The sequence below is a fragment of the Pelophylax lessonae genome (assembly GCF_965119305.1).
Source record: "Pelophylax lessonae genome assembly, chromosome: 5".
Taxonomy (NCBI): domain Eukaryota; kingdom Metazoa; phylum Chordata; class Amphibia; order Anura; family Ranidae; genus Pelophylax; species Pelophylax lessonae.
In genome coordinates, this window is record NC_138772.1 from 432740962 (window position 1) to 432762738 (window position 21777).

Consider the following 21777-nt stretch of genomic DNA (forward strand, 5'->3'; position numbering starts at 1 on the left):
CCCGATCCTAGTGGCAATGCTAACCTCCAGTCCTCCTTTGTAACTTGTAAAATGCACCAAGTGGCACCATGACATCATTGCGCACCCAGCCTGTTCCCCCCTGCTGGCCGAGCCTAGTCGACTTGGGAACATTTATGGTTGTCACATAATTCCTTCCTGCATCGCAGGCAGGAATTTTTAGATCACTAAATTACAACAAAGAGAGTGGGAAGGATTGGTGTGCTGCAGAAAGGGCAGGATTGAAAACTGAAGTCCTGAGATGATAGTCTGTGCTGCCTGTATACATTTCAATGTTTAATGGGCAATTTTGACTTAAGAGTAACTTCAGAGGATGGCTTATTCCAAAAAGCTCCACCAATAACTGACATATCATATTTTGGCGGGTTGAACCTTTTAGGTGGCTGAGATGCAAGGTATGAAAATAAGTAAGGATGATGAACAAAGTGCAATGCATAGGTGTTGTACAATAAAAACTGAGAACATCTAAAATGAATATGAATCACCAACAAATACATACTGTCAAATATGTTCAGCAAAAATGTATGATGACTGTAAAACTATAACTTTTATTAGAAATAATTTTTGTTTTAAATACAGAAGTCAACATTACATGAATCAAATTAGTATACAGAAAAGCTCATTCTAGAAAAAAAAAAACACTCAGACTTAAATAAGTAGGTTTAAATAAACAAAACATTCTATAGAGTTTTTTTTAAATTAAGACATATTAAAAGAAACCTCTGCATTTAACCTAAAATTTATAGCAAAGAAATATAAATACATGCTTTGTAAATGCACAAACTATAAAACAAAAACAGATTATTAAAAACTACTTTTAAATGTGTAAGTAAAAAAAAATTAAAAAAGTATTAAAGTAAATCTCTAGACAAAAACTCACTTTTTTTTACAGTAGGGAATAGATAAATAGTAGGTTGCCTTATGAGTCCCATTGGGGAGATATCACGTTCCTCCAAAGGTTTGTAGGGGTTGAGCTGTGACTGATTTACCTCCCATCTAATGTTACCTGCATAGTTCACGGGCTATGGCATTTGGTAAAGTCAGCGGCATGACACCAATGATTTTTTTAGCTATCTGTAAGGCTGGCATTCTGTCTATAATATAAGTAGAGCATCTTCCCGCTTACTTTGATAAATGGGTTTTAGCAGGGGTTCCTTGAGACCTAAACATTATTTGAAGGGTTGCTCTGGGATAAAAATGTAGAAAAGGCTGCTTTAGATAATTGTCACTAGAAGTGGTGTCATATTTGGAAAGTATCTATGTATCCATAAACCTCCTGTTGTGATGACAACCAACAGTTTGATTTCCTATCACTTTCTGTCCCTGTAATAATGGTCATCAGGACAAATCTAGAGAGTGAATCTTTCCACAGGAGACACAGATTGCAATAAGATGTGACAGGAACCATACCATTACCTACTAGCTACAGATATACTTTAAACCTTTTGTGCCAGCCATATAAATATATGCAGCCTCTGGGCAGGTGGGCCTTGACGCCGAGCGACCACATATATGTGGCCCTGTGTTAACAACTTACCGTGCTGAGAGTGTACTCCCTGCACCATAGCAGGTGGGGATCGGTACGCTCCTGATGTATACTTGCGATCAGAAGCTTTCCGATCATGTGACCACTGTGACAGTCAATTACAGTGGTCACATGACTTGAATGCCTGTCTCCACCTCCCGGCTTTTAGAACTTTTGAAGGGCCAGGGAATGGGTTAATTAAAAAACGACAAAATGTTTGTACATACAAATGCATGAAATACAAAGGAGAGGCCTGCTGCAGCTACAACAAAATACTACACCTGTAGTTACAATTAGTGTCTACTGCCCTTGATAAACTCAGCATGACTTTGAAATCAATCATGTTGAAGCATTCAAAAAGCCATGTATGTCTGATTCAGCGCCATCTATACAAAATTCCATTAGAGATTAGATTTTTGTGAAACTTTGTTTTTCCTTAGTCACATTGTAATGACATTGACTCATATTTTCAATTAAAATAATAAATAAAACACTATACTTTTATAAACCATGTTTGGCTTTGGCCATTACCAAATGTTCATGTACTACATGCACTGATATATTACAAATTAAAAATACAGCATGTGAATATTACAGTATAAATACTTTAGTCTTGTCATAAACTCTACCAGCAAACAATAGCATCCTCCAGTGACTGCTCTTTGCAGGATATAACGTTTCTATAGGTTTTCTTTTTTTAGAAAGGTTTGCTGATCAAAGAGGGGATTCCAGAAGAGCTTCGTGCAGCTGCTGCTCTGTAGCTGAACCTTCTGTCAACTGTTGTAAAGTGTAAATAATTATCCAATGCCCTTGTGATCATACACATGGATCAGTTCCACCTATTTGCCTATGACATTTACAGCTGAGTTTAATCCATTTACCATCACTCTGCAAATAACTAGAATGACTATATTGCTACACTATCCCCATATAGTTTAGATCAAAGAATGCTGTTACAGCTAGGGTCCATGCACACTGGGCATAAACAATATTGCTTATACAGGCTTTTTTTCTATGGCCTGTATAAGCAGCTCTATGTTGGCCTATTTGTCCATGCACGTTAGGGAGTTTACAGGCATACAGTATTTGCAGAGAAGCTTTTCAGGCAGATACATTTCAGAATCAAGTTTTCGAGGACTTTCAAGCTGAAAAAACACTTGATATGCGTAAATGCTCATCGACGCACATAAACACACATAAATGCCGAGTTTAGGAGTGTTTGATGTTTTCAAGTGTACATTGATTATAGCAAAAATGAGCAGAGGGGAATGTTTTGGGAAAAAAGCACTTATAAAAAGCAAATGTCCATAAATTCTCAAAAACTCTTGTGAAATATGAGCCACTGTGAGCATTTTTATGATGCTTTTTCAGGCATTTTTTCAGCCACCTAGCGTGCATGGACCCTACTACCACATTTTGATGGATGACATTTGACAAGCACTGGTGGAGAGGATATATTCCAAAGACAAAAACATTTTAAATACAACTTGAAACAAAAAGTACCTAACATTTAAAATTGTTAAAAGAGAACTACATACTAAGTACACCATTTGGCAATAGATAAGTCATAAAACATTGTGTATATTTGTGCCCCAATTTGTTTTAATGCTAGATGGATAAACTAATGATCCACATCAAATTTTAGGCTTTAGACCCTACTTTAGAATCCTAACCTGATGTTTGCTTGTGTTACAGGGGTGACTTTTTATCTTCAGGACCAGGCCAGCCCCTACTGTTATGTGATCAGAGGCACAAAGCACACACCCAAATTTAACAATAGTAATTAGTATAGCAGCTGGGAACTAAACGTCAGTAAAGGTACTCTGGAGTTCATGTTTTTTAAGCAAAGAACAGTAACCGTACTGGATATCATGTACATTTACTGAATATTGTTCTATTGCCTGAAGTTCTCTTTAAGCTAAGCAATAACCCTTCACTTCTTTATAAAAAAAAAAGTTTTACAAAGCCAGTGTGAGAGTGTTGTAGTCTTTCTCCAGATGTAAAACATATGACATCTTCACCCCTGATTTTACAAAGTCTCTGCAGACTAGACTTCTAACAAGTAACACATGCTATTTATGGATAAAGCACCAACATTTCTGGCACGATGTTCTCCTGAAATGAAATAAGCAGGGAAAAAAAGGATAAGTGGCTTCAGTCAGTACAAAATACAGTAGTAGAGTAAGTAGTTAGGAGGCAGAAACCCTTTTGTATTTTAACAATTTCTGAATGCCCCATTTTGCAGCAGGATCCAAGCTTTCATTTTAATGAACTTGCAGCTAAATATAGAGTTGAAATACATACATGGTAGCAGTTTTACATTCAAAATCATTTATTTTTCTGCCCATCCAGTCCTGAGATTTAAACAGTTTTACCAGGCAGCAGAAGCAGGTGGGTAGCCTAAATTCTTTTCTGCTTCTCTGCTTCAGTGACGCAATACAATTAGGTCACTTTCCTGCCTCCAGACTGTGATTGGACAGTAAATAAGCAGCAATTTACAGATCATTCCTCTGCTATCTTCTCCTATCAGCCTGTTTCCTGTAAGGCCGGCCATACACGGTGCAGCCAAACCCGTGGTTGCAGGAAAGAAATGTACATGATTCCCAATCAACACAAGCAGTGCTGACAAGGGAATCAACCATTGTCTACTCCCAGCGGGAGATTTTCGCTTGTGATAATCAGAAGCGAAACCAGCAGGCTGGTTGTACCCAAGTTGATCAATTGATCAACTTGCTACATTCAGCCTGCCCATTACCGGTTCGAACCTTGGCCGGCTCAGTAGGATTTAAACCGTGTATGGCCAGCCTAAGATCATGTGCACTGCAGCACACTGGATTTGCATCTAATGACATCCTTCTCTTTCGCAATCTTTCATTCGTGTTTTTGCAACAAATGCCTGAAGTTATGCTTTTATCCTAGGTAGACAGTTGGACTGGGCCTTCACAGCCATTCACCGACTGAAATGTTTGGGATCCCTTAAGCTGGCCATAGGACTGACTAAATTTCAATCAGCGTGTGGCCATCCCTGCTGACTGAAAAAAACTACCATTCTTTGGCTAGCTTAAAAATCACATTCCACCCACAGTATAACTTACAGGAGACAATGGCTCAGTGAAAAAATCATTAGTTTCTACTATTACTTCTTCATATTTTTTTTTAGAGCAATAGATATGGGGCAGATGAAGAGCAGGACTGCAGGGGGAAAATAGTTGTTTCCCTGTACGTATACTTATTTCTGGTGCCCAAAAAATGGCAGTTTAATGTGCCGTCATGAGATTTTTTTTTTCTTTCCATTGATGTACCTAACATAGTCAACACCTGGGGCACATTATTTTTTTAACACACACACGTTCCTCTATACACGAAAACTATTTTTAGTACTACTTATCAAATTAAAAAAATACTAATAATGTACAGACAAAAATGACGATGTGAAGATTCCTTCATGTCACCCTATCTGCATGATGTATATACTGTATAATCACGTTGGTTTAAAAAAAAAAAATTAAGATTTTAATAAAGGACAATATTGCTGCACTTTGATAGCAACAGGATTGGGGGGGGGGGGGATTACAGTGATATTATCCACTAAACAGTGGTGATTTTATTATATTTAAGCAAATATGGTTATACTGACCCAGGCCTCAAATGTTTAAGTGTATAAACAGGCAGCAAACTGTCAATTGTTACTATATGCAGACAGCAAATTGGCAACATGTATAATACACAGGCAGAAAACAGCTAACTGTGACAATATATGGGCAATAAAGGCACAAACATGACAATATGGGGATGACAAACAGGCAACTGTGACTAAATAGGGACAACAAAAAAGGCATTTGTGACAATAAATGAGCAACCATGACAGTATGCTGGCAATAAACTGACAATCATAAGTGGTTGTCATCCTAGCTGGTCTCCCGCTTACTGCCCCAGTCTGTCTGCTCTCCATCTAAGAGCAGCAGTGCTTCCTATGTTTTACAGTGAAACTTTCTTATACTCATTAGTCACAACTCATAATTCACAGTCAAAGCAGGACCGGGACTTCTCTCTATATCTCAGCTATGCTACACACTGAGAAACTGTCTTGATAATGAGTTCCCTGAGTCCTGCATTGTGTCGGGCTGCATGTGGATGATTTTAGTGACAAGCAGAGTGTCTTGTGTGTTACCCCAGAGGCAGAACTTTATGTAGGAGCCAGTGGACTAGAGTGATGTCACCAAGAATATTTCTCCACATGACAAGCTGCTCAGCAGTTAAATACAGTAGTAGGGGTGCAAAAGTAAAGGTGCAGGCCTGGTACAGTGCATTAATGTCCATTATGTTACTCAGTGCACATGTGCTGCCTTAAAGTTGTTCTAAAGGTTTTTTTTTTTCTTAAAAGAAAACAAACAGGTTATACTCCCCTGCTCTGTGCAATGTATTGCACAGAGCAACCCTGAATCTCCTCTTCTGTGGTCTCCCACTGGCAGTCTCAGCTCCTCCTCTTTTGTGTCTGCAAGTGGCTTGCTATGGGAGCCGGCATGCAGGCTCAATCCCTAGCTGGGCTGTGTGCATCTATTGACACACAGCCTTCACTAAGTTAGACTGAGAGCAGCAGGAGCCAATGGCTTCTCTACTGCCTGTTGGTCACTGTGTGAAGAGGGAGAGAGGACAAAAGACCTGCAGCTAGGCTGAATCAATCCAGGAGTGAGGTTACTGTTTAGAGGGGGAGGGGGGCAGCTCATTGATGTGAATGGGTTTCCAAAGCATCGCTATGGATCACAGATCACACCTGCACTATTTGTGTTCAATAACACAATGATTGGGTCAAGTGCATTGGGGTGCCATTTAATTTGAAGTACGCGTTTTGCTGTGTTGGAGTAATGAGCTTTGAAACACTTGCATTACTGCAACACTTTTACGTGAAGCTGGACAGACTATGGTTGACAAAGTTGAAACAGACATAAAAGGTCTTGTATGAACTGTGATCCAGTATTTGTTGGAATATCAACTACAAGAAACCATAAATTTCGGTAGACACGAAAAATTATTTCCAGAGGTTAATTCACCTGCACCACATCCCTGGGTATCGATATATGACACAGAAAAAGATGCTCCCGTGGGAGCTGGGATTGTTTAGTTGCAAATAAGATATGAAGAAAAAAGAAAAATTACATAATTCTATGGGAAAGACTTGAAACTCAGGGATTCATTGAGTCTTGGCCGTACGGACGCCCGAGGCATTCAACACCCTGGTTCTTTTGGGAACCACTTTTTTTTGAATGCCGAACCCAGCGCCCATTTCTTCTTCCTATACATTCAAGGTTTTTCTATTTTTTTTTCTGTAATTTGATTTATTTTATTTTTAGTAGTTATCCATGTATCTCTACTTGACTGTGTTTATTGCACTAATTGATGATGCAGTGTTAGCTCCTTAATACATTTCTTAAGGAGCATCTATATGACAATATCCCCAGATGGTGGCTTTCAGTCATAAAGTTTTTTTTTGTTATGTGAGGAGGATTCATCAGTGTGGACCCCCTCCTTCCCTTTTTCTTTTTCTTTTTCTTTTTGCCTTCTCAGGCGATTCTGCTGTATCCCAATCTTGGGTAGTTTGTGGTGTCCGGAATGCCCATGTGCGTGCACATGCCTAGTGTGACACTTGAGTCGTCTTTGCCCCTACGTTTAATCACTTTGTTTGGGAGCCAATTGGCGCTCCATCACATCCACGTCACGCCACAGTGTCATACACTGGGCGTGGCGGAAGTAGTATATCAGGAAAGGTGCCCCATCGGCATTTCTGATTGGCGGGGAAGCTAACGCTAACACAACTGCCAAAGATAAGAGCACACGTAGGTGCTATTATCTAGTCAGGTCATCTCGATATTCACTATGGATTGAATATTTTTTTTTCTTGGCTAGGTTCCAATTGAAACTTTTGTTGGCAATTTGTATAGCACGTCTGTGGAGTACTGACTCCCTAAATATAGAAGTAGACATCTGGAGGGTGACCATATCTGATGCACCCTGCTGCTGGCTTTGGGAATCACCTTTTCAGTAAGTTTCAATCAGTTTTGGAGCTTCTTGCTAGTGATATTCTTTTTTAAAACGTCAGACTAATATATATTTCTGGCCTATGAATCTTCTAACTCATTCATAGGCCCTTTAATTTAATAATGGTAATTTGAAAAACTCATTAAATTTATTGTCTGATAACATAGGATCTGTTTTATTCCTCCTGCGGCCAGCACAAGAGAGCCCTACCCCACAGTCTACCATCGGATCTCTGCCTAAATCAATGTGATTGATTTCTAATTGATTTTTCCCTACAAAACAATGACAATCTGGATTATCATTTTGTGCTCTAATGCACAGTGGTAAGAAACCCATTATCAGTCTCAAAAATTATTCTTCTTCTGTATATCTGTTATACATACTATACATATTCATGGTGTTAAAAATGTCAAAAACACCTTTTTTTTCTGTGTATACTGCTTTATCGATTGATTAAAACATAAATGTATTGTTGATTATGTTATATTTATCAACTTAGGTGTGATATTACATTATTCCCTGAAGAAGCCAAATCTATGGGTGAAACATGTTGGGATTATCACCCCCAGAAGTGTTACTAATTCTGGATTATGTCAATCTGTCCTCAGACTACCATGTTAGAACAATTTTAATATTGTTGTTTGTCTTGTCTTTATATTTTAAATGACTTAAAATAAAATATGTAATTTTACTTTTTTCTTTATATCATATTTGCACCTAATAAATCCCAGCTCCCACAGGAGCATCTTTTCCTGTGTGATAAATATTGATCTTTGAGAAAGGGATACTTACAAATGTTTGGCCCTCGTTTACCTATTGAAAGGCTGCTCGAATAATCCTGTCGCTAAGAGGCTGAGTGGGTCTAAAGTTATCAGCCAGTATTCCATCACTTTCATCTTCCAGATCTGCACCCTTTACATGCATTCTTAATCTCCTGAATTCTTCAATCTGTACAGGGCAAAATGCATTTCATAAAACAAAGAAAGTTTTAAAACCAAACATTTTTACATTTGTTTAAGGTTTCATTGTAATCCCGTTTAATATCTAGCATCAAAAACATGCTAACATGCTATAGAAGTGAACTACAGTTAAGTCTACAATATATCTTTGTGAGACATTCCGCCCTATGTGGAGATAGTAGTGTGTCATTTTATATAAGCTTGTTTTTAAACCTAAAGTAGCTAGTGGTTGAAAAAAATAAAAACCCATCCTATGTGTATTGTAAATTCCCACTTCCATTCAAACGAATCTATTTTGCACTTACTAGCTAAACTGCATATTTTTTTTTTAATTACAAAGCAAAGTTCACAGTTCAAAGTACCAACTACAGTATATGTGTGTGTATAAAGAGTGATATTACAGCTGCAATAGAAAAAGTGCAATAAAAAATGAAATGACATTAGGAAAAACAGCTTAGCTACCGACTGCCAGCCACACCTTTGTTTACAAGGTTTTTTATGCATTACAGATGTATTGAGAGAAAGCATTTAAGAAGTAAATGTACTTCCCAGAGTCTTCTACCTCCCAGCTTGTATTTATCACCTAATGGAATTAAATTAGACTTGAGATGCAGACATATGTTCAGTGTGTCCAGGGACAAAAAAGTTTTTGAGTTTTGGGATCCTATAGTTTCTGGTGCCTGAGCATACATTGGAAGTTAACATATTGGTTAATAAACATTCTAGGTGCAGCTTAGAATGACCTTTGACTCCTAGGGCAGCATCTGGTGCACATGCATTGCTTAAAAATTAGAGCAGGTTAGGATGTCTTATCGAATATGGCAGTGCCATGGTCCATTGGCATTGTCTGGGTTCAGACACATCAGGCAGTGTGTCTAAACCTCAGGTGTGATTTGTACATTTAGATGTAGGGAAAACAGTGTGGGCGGTTGAGGGTGCTAAAAGTGTGGAGATGCTTTAAACTTTAACAATTGTTTTATTGAAAATGGACCTCAGGACAAACTCCACTGCATATATATATATATATATATATATATATATATATATATATATATATATATATATATATATATATATATATCCCAGAATAAAATACAACTAGGTTTGCTAAAATCTAACATTCAATTTTAAATTTAGATAAACATAAAATTAAATTGACATAACTAAAATGGCAAAACTGCTGTGACATTTACAGCACCCCTTTTTAGATTTCACGGACTGAAACACGGACCTTGTTGACACCCTTATGCCATAGGCCTCAACGTGTCAGATCTATTCCCTTGAGGCTGGGCTCACACTAATGCGGATTGGATGTGGGTTTCACCACATCCAATTCGCATGACAGGAGAGTGTGATCGACTCTCAATGGAGCCGGTTCTTCCAGATATGGGATGCACCGGACCCCCTACTCAATGAGATGTCTTTTGACAAAGAAAGCATAGGTAACATAAGCACATTATGAACAAGGCTGGTGAATTTACAAACAGGACTCTTGTAGTAAATACATTTTTCTATTTTGTTATGCTATCATGTGTAACTTTTATTTGCAGTGCATTGGCAATAGGCATTGCTTACTCAACCCTGAAACTTTTGCAGACAGTTATGGTCAGACACAAAACTGTTGTGGTATTTCCATATGGTCCTAAACATATATATATATTTGGTCATATATACATTTAAATCTCCCAACCTTATGATATAAGAAAGAGGGATACTTTTTAGTGCAAAGTATGAAGGTAAAGGACTCTTCCCTAGGCATGTCCCAGAGTATATGTACTAAGATGAATGAGTGAATTAATTGAAAACAATTGGATAACTCACTAGTTTTTTTTTTTTTCACCCCTATGTTCCTTTATACTGGCTTCATAACAAATGCAAAAAATAAATAAAAAATAGAGGTTTGATAAACACTTAATTGTATCCGGCTCACATACTGTATTGCAATAAGATTAGAAAAATACTACCAGATGTTTTTACCTAAAATATATTTTCTATATAATGTTTTTATTAATGGATTTTAAACTATTTTATCTTCTGTTTTACTCTTTTATGCTCTACTAGACTGTATACTTTTCCACCCGTTGCTTCCTCCCTTATATCCTAATAGATTGTAACTCTTCCGCATTCTGTCTCCTCCCTATATGTCCAAAAATATTGTAGGCTTTTCTTCCTTCTGTATCCGCCTTTATACTCTTATAGATTGTAAGGCATTGGTGCTCAACCTATGGACCTCCAGTTGTTGTGGAACTACACATCCCATCATACCTCTGCCTTTAGGAATCATGCTTGTAACAGTCATCCTTGCAATGTGTCATGGGGTTTGTAGTTTCGCAACAGCTGAAGGGCAACAGGTTGAGCAACCACGATGTAAGGTCTTCCTTATACTGTATCCCATTATACCCTCATAGAATATATGCATTTCCTCCTACTATATCCTCCACTCCACCCTAAAACATTGTATACTCTTTTAACTTTTGTAAACTCCCTTATACCTTGATAGATTGTAAGCTCTTTCACTTTCTATATCCTATATGCCCTTTTTCATTGCAAGTTTTGACATACCTTTTTATCTCTACTCCCTTAAACCATAATAGATTGTAATCACTTTCTCTATTAGTGATGGCTGCTTGGGTTAGATTCAAGGGTACACTTCTTGAACAAATGCAGAAAATTGCAAACTCTTTTGCAAACCCCATTGAAATCAAAGGGAGGTCAATTTTGAAAATCAATTCTCTCCAAGGCTAATAGGCAATGGATTTTAGGTTTGTATCCCAATGGGGACACAAATCCCCCCCAAAAAATGTAAAATGCTGTTCCATGGAAAGTAATTTTTTAATAAAGTTAAAGTGAAATATTTGTAATTACAAGGTAAAATCAGTATTTTTTGCTAGAAAATTAATTTGAATGCCCAAACATTATATATATATATATATATATATATATATATATATATTTTTTTTTTTTTTTTCTTAGCAAAGACTCTGGAGAATAAAATGGTGGTCGTTGCAATATTTTATGTCAAATGGTATTTGCGCAGCGATCTTTCTTTCAAAGGCATTTTTCTGGGGAAAAATTAACTTTCCTGAGTTTAAAAAAAAACAAAACAGTAAAAATGGCCCAGTTATTTTGTATATTGTGAAAGATGTCATGCCATGTAAATAGATACCTAACATCAAAGCAATATTTACAAACCAGGCACTCCTGGGATGCTTGTAGGGTGGAGGGATAGAAGTAAGCCTGTGAGGCTCCCCAGCGGTTGTTCTGCTGTTAGCCAACTAATGGCTCAGTAAAGAAAAATTCCAGTTCAGAAGTCAAAGCAATAATCACAAATCTGGCGCTCCTGGGGTGCCTTTAGGGTGGAGGGATAGAAATAAGCCTGTGAGGCTCCCTAGCGGTTTTTCTGCTACTAGCCAATGAGCATAGGAAGGGTGCTGATATGGATAAAAGTACATGAGGAAGGCAGCGCATGAATCACACCGGGATGCAATGGATAAGGAAGTCAGGTGAACATCCAGTATAGACCCGATGTCCACCGGGCACTCGCGATCGTCCGTTACACCGGAAGAAAGGCAGGCGGCTCATGTAAACAAAGCCGCCTGTCATTCTTCCCTGTGTAAGAATGGAGATCACACGGTTCTACTATGTAGGACCATTGATCTCTGTTCTTACACAAGTAGCCACAGCCAATCACAGTTAGAAACACGCCCCTAGGGACACACTTAACCCCTCCCTCTCCAATAAAGTTAACTCCTTCACTGCCAGTGTAATTTTTACAGTAAAAGTGTATATGTATAGCACTGATTACTGCAGTAATGTCACTGGTAACCCTAAAAGTGTGAAAAATGTCAGTCAAGGGTCCGATCTGTCCGCCGCAATGTCGCAGTCCCGCAAAGAAAATCGCAGATCGCCGCCATTACTCGTTAAAAAAAAACAACAAAAATGACAAAAATCTTTCCCTTAGTTAGTAAACGCAATAACTTTTGCGCAAACCAATCAAAATACGCTTTTTGCGATTTTTTTTTACCAAACATAGGTAGCAGAAAACAAATTGGCCTGAAATGTTAAAAAAATTTCATTTTTACTTTTTTGGGGGGGAATTTCATATAAAAAAATGTGAAAAATATTGTTATTTTTGCAAAATTTACGCTCTTTTTTTGTTTATAACGCATGATCAAAAAATCGCGCAGGTGATCAAATACCACCAAAAGAAAGCTCTGTTTGTGGGAAAAAAAGGACATCAAATTAGTTTAGGTACAGCGTCGCACGACCGCGCAATTGTCCTTTAAAGTCATGCAGTGCCGAATCACAAAATAGGCCCTGGTCAGGAAGGGGGTAAAATCTTCCGGGGCTTAAGTGGTTAAAGTCCTTGTAAACCCACTCTTAGAACTTTTACCTGTAGGTAAGAACTTTAATAAGGCTTACCTATAGGTACTGTAAATATCTCCTAAACTTGCAGCTTTTAGGAGATGATTACATTTCATGCAGCCGATCACGTCATCGGCGCATGCGCTCTAAAGAAATGGCCGCCCGTGCTGTTTCTTCAGAGCCCTGTGCCGTGATTGGTGGCTCCCACATGTATGTGCGGGAGTGACGTCACGCGACTCCCAGCCAGTAGCATAGTCAGAGTCCGCAGACCAGGTAGGAAGACGGTCGAAGGTGGATGCGGCCGACAGGGAGGCGACAAGGGCTTTGTTTGGAGGTAAGTGTTGCATAATGTGCTAGCATGAGATGCATACTAGCACATTATGCATTTACTTTGCAGGGGGAAAAACTAAATAAAAAAGGAAGAGTTTAATTCCTCTTTAAAAAAAAAAAAAAATCTGATCTCTTTTATAGCTGTCAAAAGGAATGTACTGTAAACATCCCTTGTGACAGTAATAGGCAGAGACAGTTACTCTTTATGGAGGGATCTGGGGTCTAAAAGACACCAAATCCCTCCTTTGCACTTAAAAGTATTCAAAACACCAAAATCAGCATTTTTGAATACTGTCACTTTTTTCAAATCGGCACCGTTGGCAGCCGAGTAAACCGGAAGGGACGTTGTGACGTCGCTTCCGGGTTACTTCATCGGAGATCCGATCGAAGCCGCATACGGTTTCCTTTGGGACTCTGACCAGCCGGGGGACATGCGGTGGGTGGGGGGTGGGGCATTCCCTCGCGCTCCCTGTGATAACAACTGAGCGGCTGCTGAGCTACATCAGTTGTTATCATTAGAAAGCCGATCGCTGGCTCTAAAAGTTGCAGGCATCACCCCGGTACAAGCACTTCTTCAAGATGACGTACAGGTAAGTCGGTTTGCGGGAAGTGGTTTTAAAGAACAATTTTTTAAAACTTTAATTTAATCCCCCAGGCAACATAGTGTATATAGTAAGTACAAGATCCCATACTGATCAGAAGACCCATTGTGGAGCTAAAACTCCTCTTTATTTATGTTACTGCTGGCTGTAGCTCCATCCTAGTCTGAAGAATTAATGAGAGTTACTGTGGGTAGCTGAAGGGATATGTGATCAACCTGCCAAGGCTGTATATGATTAGAAGGAGCCATCGATAGATCAATCAGTACCACAGGCTGTGTGATCTTTTGTGAATGGCAGCGCTAGTATTCAGAGCAGCCCCTGCTGCCATAGACCAGAGCTTTCACTTCTATTTGATAGCTGCATTGTCAGACAGTGGGGGACAAACTTGCATGTTTAGGAGATATTCCTTGTACCTACAGGTATGTTTTATTTGTATATTGTATTTATATATATATATATATATATATATATATATATACATACACACACACACATTATCTCACAAAAGTGAGTACACCACTCACATTTTTGTAACTATTTTATTATATCTTTTCATATGACAACACTGAAGAAATTACACTTTGCTACAATGTAAAGTAGTGAGTGTACAGCTACTAGTATAACAGTGTAAATTTGCTGTCCCCTCAAAATAACTCAACACACAGCCATCTATGTCTAAACCCTGGCAACAAACGTGAGTGCACTCCTAAGTGACAATGTCCAAATTGGGCCCAAAGTGTCAACATTTTGTGTGGCCACCATTATTTTCCAGCACTGCCTTAACCCTCTTGGTCATGGAGTTCAGCAGAGCTTCACAGGTTGCCATTGGAGTTCTCTTTCACTCCTCCATGACGACATCACGGAGCTGGTGGAAGTTAGACACCTTGCGCTCCTCCACCTCTTTAGCAAGGCAGTAGTCATCTTGGAGGTGTGTTTGGGGTCATTATTATGTTGGAATACTATCCTGCGGCCCAGTCTCCAAAGGGAGGGGATCATGCTCTGCTTCAGTTTGTCACAGTACACATTGGCATTCATGGTCCCCTCAATGAACTGTAACTCCCCAGTGTCGGCAGCACTCATGCAGCTCAAGACCACGACACTCCCACCACCATGCTTGACTGTAGGCAAGACACACTTGTCTATGTACTCCTCCCCTGTTTGCCGACACACACCCTTTACATCATCTTAACCAAGTAAGTTTATCTTGGTCTCATCAGACCACAGGATATGGTTCCACCAATCCATGTCCTTGGTCTGCTTGTCTTGAGCAAACTGTTTGCGGGCTTTCTTGTGCATCATCTTTGGAAGGGGTTTCCTTCTGGGAGGACAGCCATGCAGACCAATTTGATGCAGTGTGCGGCGTATGGTCTGAGCACTGACAGGCTGACCCCCCACCCCTTTAACCTCTGCAGCAATGCTGTCAGCACTCATACGTCTATTTTCCAAAGATAACCTAACCTTTGGATATGATGCTGAGCACATGTACTCAACTTCCTTGGTTGATCATGGCGAGACCTGTTCTGAGTGGAACCTGTACTGTTAAACCGCTGTATGGTCTTGGCCACCTTGCTGCAGCTCAGTTTCAGGGTCTTGGCAATCTTCTTATAGCCTAAGCCATCTTTATGTAGAGCAACAATTATTTTTTTCAGATCCTCCAGAGAGTTCTTTGCCATGAGGTGCCATGTTGAACTTCCAGTAACCAGTATGAGAGAGTGAGAGCAATAAAACCAAATTTAACACCTGAGACCTTGTAACACTAACAAGTCACTTGACACCAGGGAGGGAAAATGGCTAATTGGGCCCAATTTGGACATTTTCACTAAAGGGTGTACTCACTTTTGTTGCCAGCGGTTTAGACATTAATGGCTGTGTGTTGAGTTATTTTGAGGGGACAGCAAATTTACACTGTTATACGAGCTGTAGACTCACTACTTTACATTGTGGCAAAGTGTAATTTCTTCAGTGTTGTCACATGAAAAGATATAATAAAATATTTACAAAAATGTGAGGGGTGTACTCCTTTTGTGAGATACTGTGTGTGTGTGTGTGTGTATATATATATATATATATATATATATATATATATATATATACATATATACATACATACACACACACACACACACGTCACCAAGTGGTGTTTACTAGTTTAGTGAAACTTCTTTAAACCTGTCTGTAAGTTCCATACTGGTATTAAGTACCAAAGCAACAGTGAAATTTAGGAAGAACAATAATACTAAATAAATGACGCTTTATTCTGTTTGTAAACAAAGTGGCCAGAATTTCATCTATATGAAACTCTTATCCTAAATGAGGGTCTGGTAAAAATTGGAAGAGGAGACCCTATGAAAAAAAAAAAAAGAGTAAGGATTCCCCCTAAAAATACATACAGAATCGTATCTTGATAAGTGGAAGATGCTCTATATAAAGATATCAGAGGTCTACTAGGCCAGACCAGAGAGTGGACATTTTGGGCTGATTTAAACTGGCTAAGGGTCATGTCACAATATTGACCATGTTGATGTTGATCTGTGCTTGAGATAATCACATGACAATAACACAAGGTGAGAAGGGGAGGTCTTGCTCTTTTTGATCTGATCTGAGGTCTGATATTTTGTTCCTAGGCCAACCATGCACAAAGCAAATTTCTTTCCTGCAACCACGGGTTGAAGAAATTTGTTTGATTCCCCCATCAACACAGACAGCGTTGATGCAGGAATCCCCCATTGTCTTCTTCTGGTGGGGGAGGGAAGGAGAAGCCGTCCCCACTGGGAGAAGACAGTAATTATTGCTAATGGCTATAGCAGCCACTAGCGATAATCACTGGTAAAACCCGGCATGCTGGTTGTACCCAAGTTGATTGATCGATAAACTTCATACACGGTTCGAATCTCAGCCCGTTCAGCAGGATTCAACCGTGTATGGCCTGCCTTATTTACAGATATGTACAACTGAAGCTTTGCTAGCCTGGTCCCAGGGCTGAAGTGTTTAGACAGCAGGTGGATCACTATGGTGGGTCCCCTGGACTAATGGGCCTGTTGCAGCCGACGCTTTTGCTTAACCACTTAAGCCCCGGAAGATTTTACCCCCTTCCTGACCAGGGCCTATTTTGCGATTCGGCACTGCGTAAATTTAACGGACAATTGTGTGGTCGTGCGACGCTGTACCCAAATGAAATTGACGTCCTTTTTTTCCCACAAACAGAGCTTTCTTTCTTTAGTGGTATTTGATCACCTGTGCGATTTTTTGATCATGCGCTATAAACAAGAAAAGAGCAACAATTTTGCAAAAATAACAATATTTTTCGTATTTTTTTATATGAAATTCCCCCCCAAAAAAATGTAAAAATCAAAATTTTTTAACATTTTAGGCCAATTTGTTTTATGCTACATATGTTTGGTAAAAAAAAATTGCAAAAAGCGTATTTTGATTGGTTTGCGCAAAAGTTATTGCATTTACTAACTAAGGGAAAGATTTTTGTCATTTTTATTGTTTTTTTTTTTTAACGAGTAATGTCGGCGATCTGCGTTTTTTTTTGCGGGACTGCGAGATTGCGGCGGACATTTTTTACACTTTTGGGGGTACCAGTGACATTACTACAGTAATCAGTGCTATACATATGCACTGTTACTGTAAAAATGACACTGGGAGGGAAGAGGTTAACTTTATTGGAGAGGGAGGGGTTAAGTGTGTCCCTAGGGGCGTGTTTCTAACTGTGATTGGATGTGGCTGTGTGTGTAACAGCACAGATCAACGGTCCTACATAGCAGGACCGTATGATCTGTGCTTTTACACAGGGAAGAATGACAGGCGGCTTTGTTTACATTAGCCGCCTGCCTTTCTCCCTATCCACCCGATGATCGCGAGTTACCGGCGGACATCGGGTCCGGCGGTCACACGCGCGGGCTTCTTAGGGTACGAGCGGGGGCGGGAGCGCGCCTCCGGCGGAGCGCGCTCGCCCCCTGTTGGCTCCCAGGCTAGTGACGTACCGGTACGTCACTTTGCCTGGGAGGGGCTGACCGCCGCCGTAAATAGTCGGGCGGCGGTCAGCAAGTGGTTAAGTTGTCATGTTTTGGTGTGTCAGGAAGGTTCTGGCAGAGGATGAGTTAAACCCACAGGCTAATCCTGGCTCCACCCTTCTCATCAAGGAAGAGCACTATTTAAGCTGGATCAGCACACAGGTTCAGTGCTGCTTTGTCTTCAGCCTTGGATACCTGTTACCTGCACTTTGTTCCTAGTTCCAGACCCGGCTTGTCCTGATGATTCTCTGATCTCCACCTGCACCGACCTTGGCTTGTCCCGTGACCACTCTTCCTGTCTGCTCCTACTGGCTTATACGTTACCGATTGGCTCCTGACCCGGCTTGTCTTACTACGCTTCTGTCATTCCCAGATCCGTCCATCCTGCCTGGGAAGCTCCTCCTGTTATCCAGGAAACCCTGCTTCCAGCACCTGCTGCCTGCACAACACCCTGCTCATCGGACTTCTCTGGCAACCTTCACCAGTAGCCATCGTCCGTTTCAAGCAAAACTCCAGGCGCTCGTGCTACTCTACACTCCGGTGTCCCCTGTTTGCAGGGGTCCTGAGTCGGAGGCGCAAGGGAGGCCTTCCTCACAGTGTCAGGCTCATCTCGAGGTACGTGATAGTACAAAGCAGCCAGATGTCTGAGCCTGACCGAGGAACCTCCCCTATGGACGAGTTATGTCATCACCTGGCGGCACTGACCCGATCAGTCAAAGACTTACAAGAAGGCTATAACCGACTGGAAGAACGGGTCCAGTTACTTACCCCGCCAGCCTCCTCTCCAAACGCCCAGGGGGGATCTCCTGCTACACCTACAGTCATGGTTTTGCCTCCAGAACCTCGTGTACCTACTCCGGAAAAGTTCTCTGGAGATCGCAGCAAGTTTAGGTCCTTCCATAATGCCTGCAAACTTTATTTTGCATTACAACCCCGGACTTTTTCACTCGAGGCCACTAAAGTAGGCTTCGTCATTTCCCTTCTACAAGGCGAACCCCATTCCTGGACCCACCGTTTACTTGAACAAAAGGATCCCTGCTTATCCAGTTTAAACTTGTTCTTTGGAGCTATGGCCCAGTTATATGAGGACCCCCAGAAAACCACTACTGCTGAGGCGGCCCTCTACACCCTTCAGCAAGGCCGCAGAGCAGCAGAGGACTATTTAACTGACTTTAGAAGGTGGAGTGCTGATACTAACTGGAATGATGCGGCCCTCCACCACCAATTTCGTATGGGACTATCTGACTCTCTGAAAGACGAATTGGCCCGTGTAGGTGTGCCAGATACTCTGGAAGCCCTGATACACCTGGCGATCCAGATCGATAGACGCCTAAGAGAGCGTCATGCAGAAAGATCATCTGGTCAATCCCGACCCGTATGGATGATGCCTCTAGTCTTCAGACCTTCTGGTCCGACATTCCCAGCATCCGCTCCTCCCACCACTGACTCTTCTGAACCAATGCAGCTTGGCATAATCCGTCCTTCCCTCACCCCAGAAGAACGTCAACGCCGGCGACTGAATAACTTGTGCCTGTACTGTGGAGAAGATGGACACTATGTGAGGTCTTGTCCAGCTAAAAGCTGTAAGTGTCTAACCCTTTCTTCTACCAACCAAGGGTTGAGCCTCCACAATTCATCTCACCTCACTGTGCTTATTTCATTACAGCTTCCAGAAGGGACTATCCAGGCACCCGCCATTATTGATTCAGGAGCCTGTAGCTGTTTTATTGACCTGAAATTTGTGACTCAGCTAAAGGTTCCGCTAAGGCCCAGATCACAGGGACTGACTATCCATTTGGCTGACGGATCTCGTATCAGATCTGGACCTGTCACACAAGAGACTCTTCCTTGCATGCTACCATATCGGGTAACCACAAAGAGTTACTACGCCTAGATGTTATCACCTCACCACTGTTTCCCATCATTCTGGGCATGCCTTGGCTGCAGGCACACAATCCCTGCATTAATTGGAAAACGGGAGAAATTAAATTCCAGTCCTCTTACTGTTAACAACTCTGCCTCTTCCAACCACAAGACCCCCTGTCTCCATTACTGTGTATGGACTCTGATACCGAATCGTGCTCTTCTGTGCCTGCAATCTACCACGATTTCTTAGACGTCTTCAGCAAGAAGGGAGCAGAGACTCTTCCCCCTCACAGACCATACGATTGCCCTATCGAGCTTCTTCCCTGAGCCGAAATACCCTTCAGACGGATTTTCCCACTCACTGAACTTGAATAAAGGAATACCTCGATGATAGCCTGAGAAAAGGGGTTTATCCGCCCTTCCACATCCCCGGCAGGAGCTGGGATTTTCTTTGTAGAAAAAAAAGACCACTCGCTCTGCCCCTGTGTGGACTATCGTGATCTAAATAAAATTACGATTAAGAATCGTTACCTGTTACCATTAGTGCCGGAACTATTCCAGAGACTCCGCTGTGCCACCATTTTTACTAAATTGGACTTACGGGGGGCATATAATCTAGTGCGAATCAGGGAAGGTGACGAGTGGAAAACAGCATTTCGCACCCGTTTCTGGCACTATGAGTACCTAGTGATGCCCTTTGGGCTTTGCAACGCCCCAGCCACCTTCCAGCACTTTGTTAATGACATTTTCCGAGATTTTCTGGACTTGTTTGTTATTGTTTATCTTGATGATATTTTGATATTTTCCTCCACCATAGAAGACCATCATGAACACGTAAGAAATGTCCTTGCCCGTCTCAGGCAGCATGGCTTATACGCAAAACCTGAGAAGTGTGAGTTCAGTCGACAGAGTATCCAATTCCTGGGTCTGATTCTTTCTACAGAAGGTATTAAAATGGATCCTCAAAAGGTTTCTGCTATTTTACACTGGCCAGTTCCCTCTGATAAAAAAGGGGTGCAACAGTTCGTAGGGTTCTCAAACTTTTATCAGAAGTTTATCAAGAATTTCTCCGCAATCATCTCCCCCATCACTCAGTTAACCAGACAAGGTATCCGTTTCCTGTGGACTCCTGAGGCGCAGACCGCATTTGAAACCCTAAAGGATTTCTTCACCTCTGCACCAGTCCTTCGACACCCAGATCCTGGCCTGCCTTACGTCCTAGAAGTAGACGCATCTGAGTCGGCTGTAGGAGAAGTATTGTCGCAGCGGGCAGGAGCCAAAGCTCTGTTACACCCCGTTGCCTTCTTCTCACGCAAGTTATCTCCGGCAGAGAGAAATTATGACGTCGGTGATCGAGAGCTCTTGGCAATTAAGGCTGCCTTGGAAGAGTGGAGATATCTCTTAGAAGGGGCAGCCCATCCAATTCTAGTGTACACAGACCACAAGAATCTAGAATACTTGCAAGCAGCTAGACGCTTAAAACCCTGCCAGGCCAGGTGGGCTCCCTTTTTCTCCAGATTTTCCTTTCATGTCACTTACAGGCCGGGATCAAAGAACACAAAACCGGATGCATTATCCCGTACGTTTTCTGATGCCGAGAGATCTGCAGTCCCATATACAATTCTGTCGTCAGGAAACTTCCTGTTACTGCAAGACGACTTACTGCTACAGCTCAAACAGGCCTCTAAGGATATCTCCCCACTTCCCGGAGTTTCCTTACAGGTTAAGGACGGACTTTTATGGCATAATAACAAAATATTTGTACCTGAGAGATTGCGGGTCCCTGTCTTGGGTCTCTGCCATGACCATTCCCTTGCAGGACATTTTGGAGTCCATAAGTCCTCTGAGCTACTTCAACGCACCTTTTGGTGGCCTGATCTACAGAAGGATTGTAAAAGGTACATTGAAACCTGTGTTACATGTATCAGGAACAAGACCCCCAGGTCTAAGTCTTGGGGCTTGCTCAAACCCTTACCAGTCCCTGACAGAGCATGGAAAATGATTTCAATGGACTTTATCGTTGAACTCCCGCCATCTGAATGCTACACTACCATCTT

The 21777-nt window shown here is 41.1% G+C and overlaps 1 protein-coding gene across 2 annotated transcripts in view; it reads right to left on the minus strand.

Moving 5' to 3' along the window:
- Nucleotides 1-3489: 3489 nt before the first annotated feature.
- CA8 (carbonic anhydrase 8) overlaps nucleotides 3490-21777 on the minus strand; it is a 146157-nt gene continuing 127869 nt past the window's right edge. Inside the window, exons 8-9 of one of the 2 annotated variants that reach the window (XM_082259532.1) lie at nucleotides 8372-8527; nucleotides 3490-3658 (exon numbers count right to left, since the gene is read on the minus strand). In XM_082259532.1, coding sequence (XP_082115658.1) covers nucleotides 8393-8527 — 135 coding nt within the window. In that variant the 3' untranslated portion in view covers nucleotides 3490-3658; nucleotides 8372-8392. The remainder of the gene's footprint in view (nucleotides 3659-8371; nucleotides 8528-21777) is intronic. The other variant, XM_082259533.1, reaches the window with a different exon arrangement.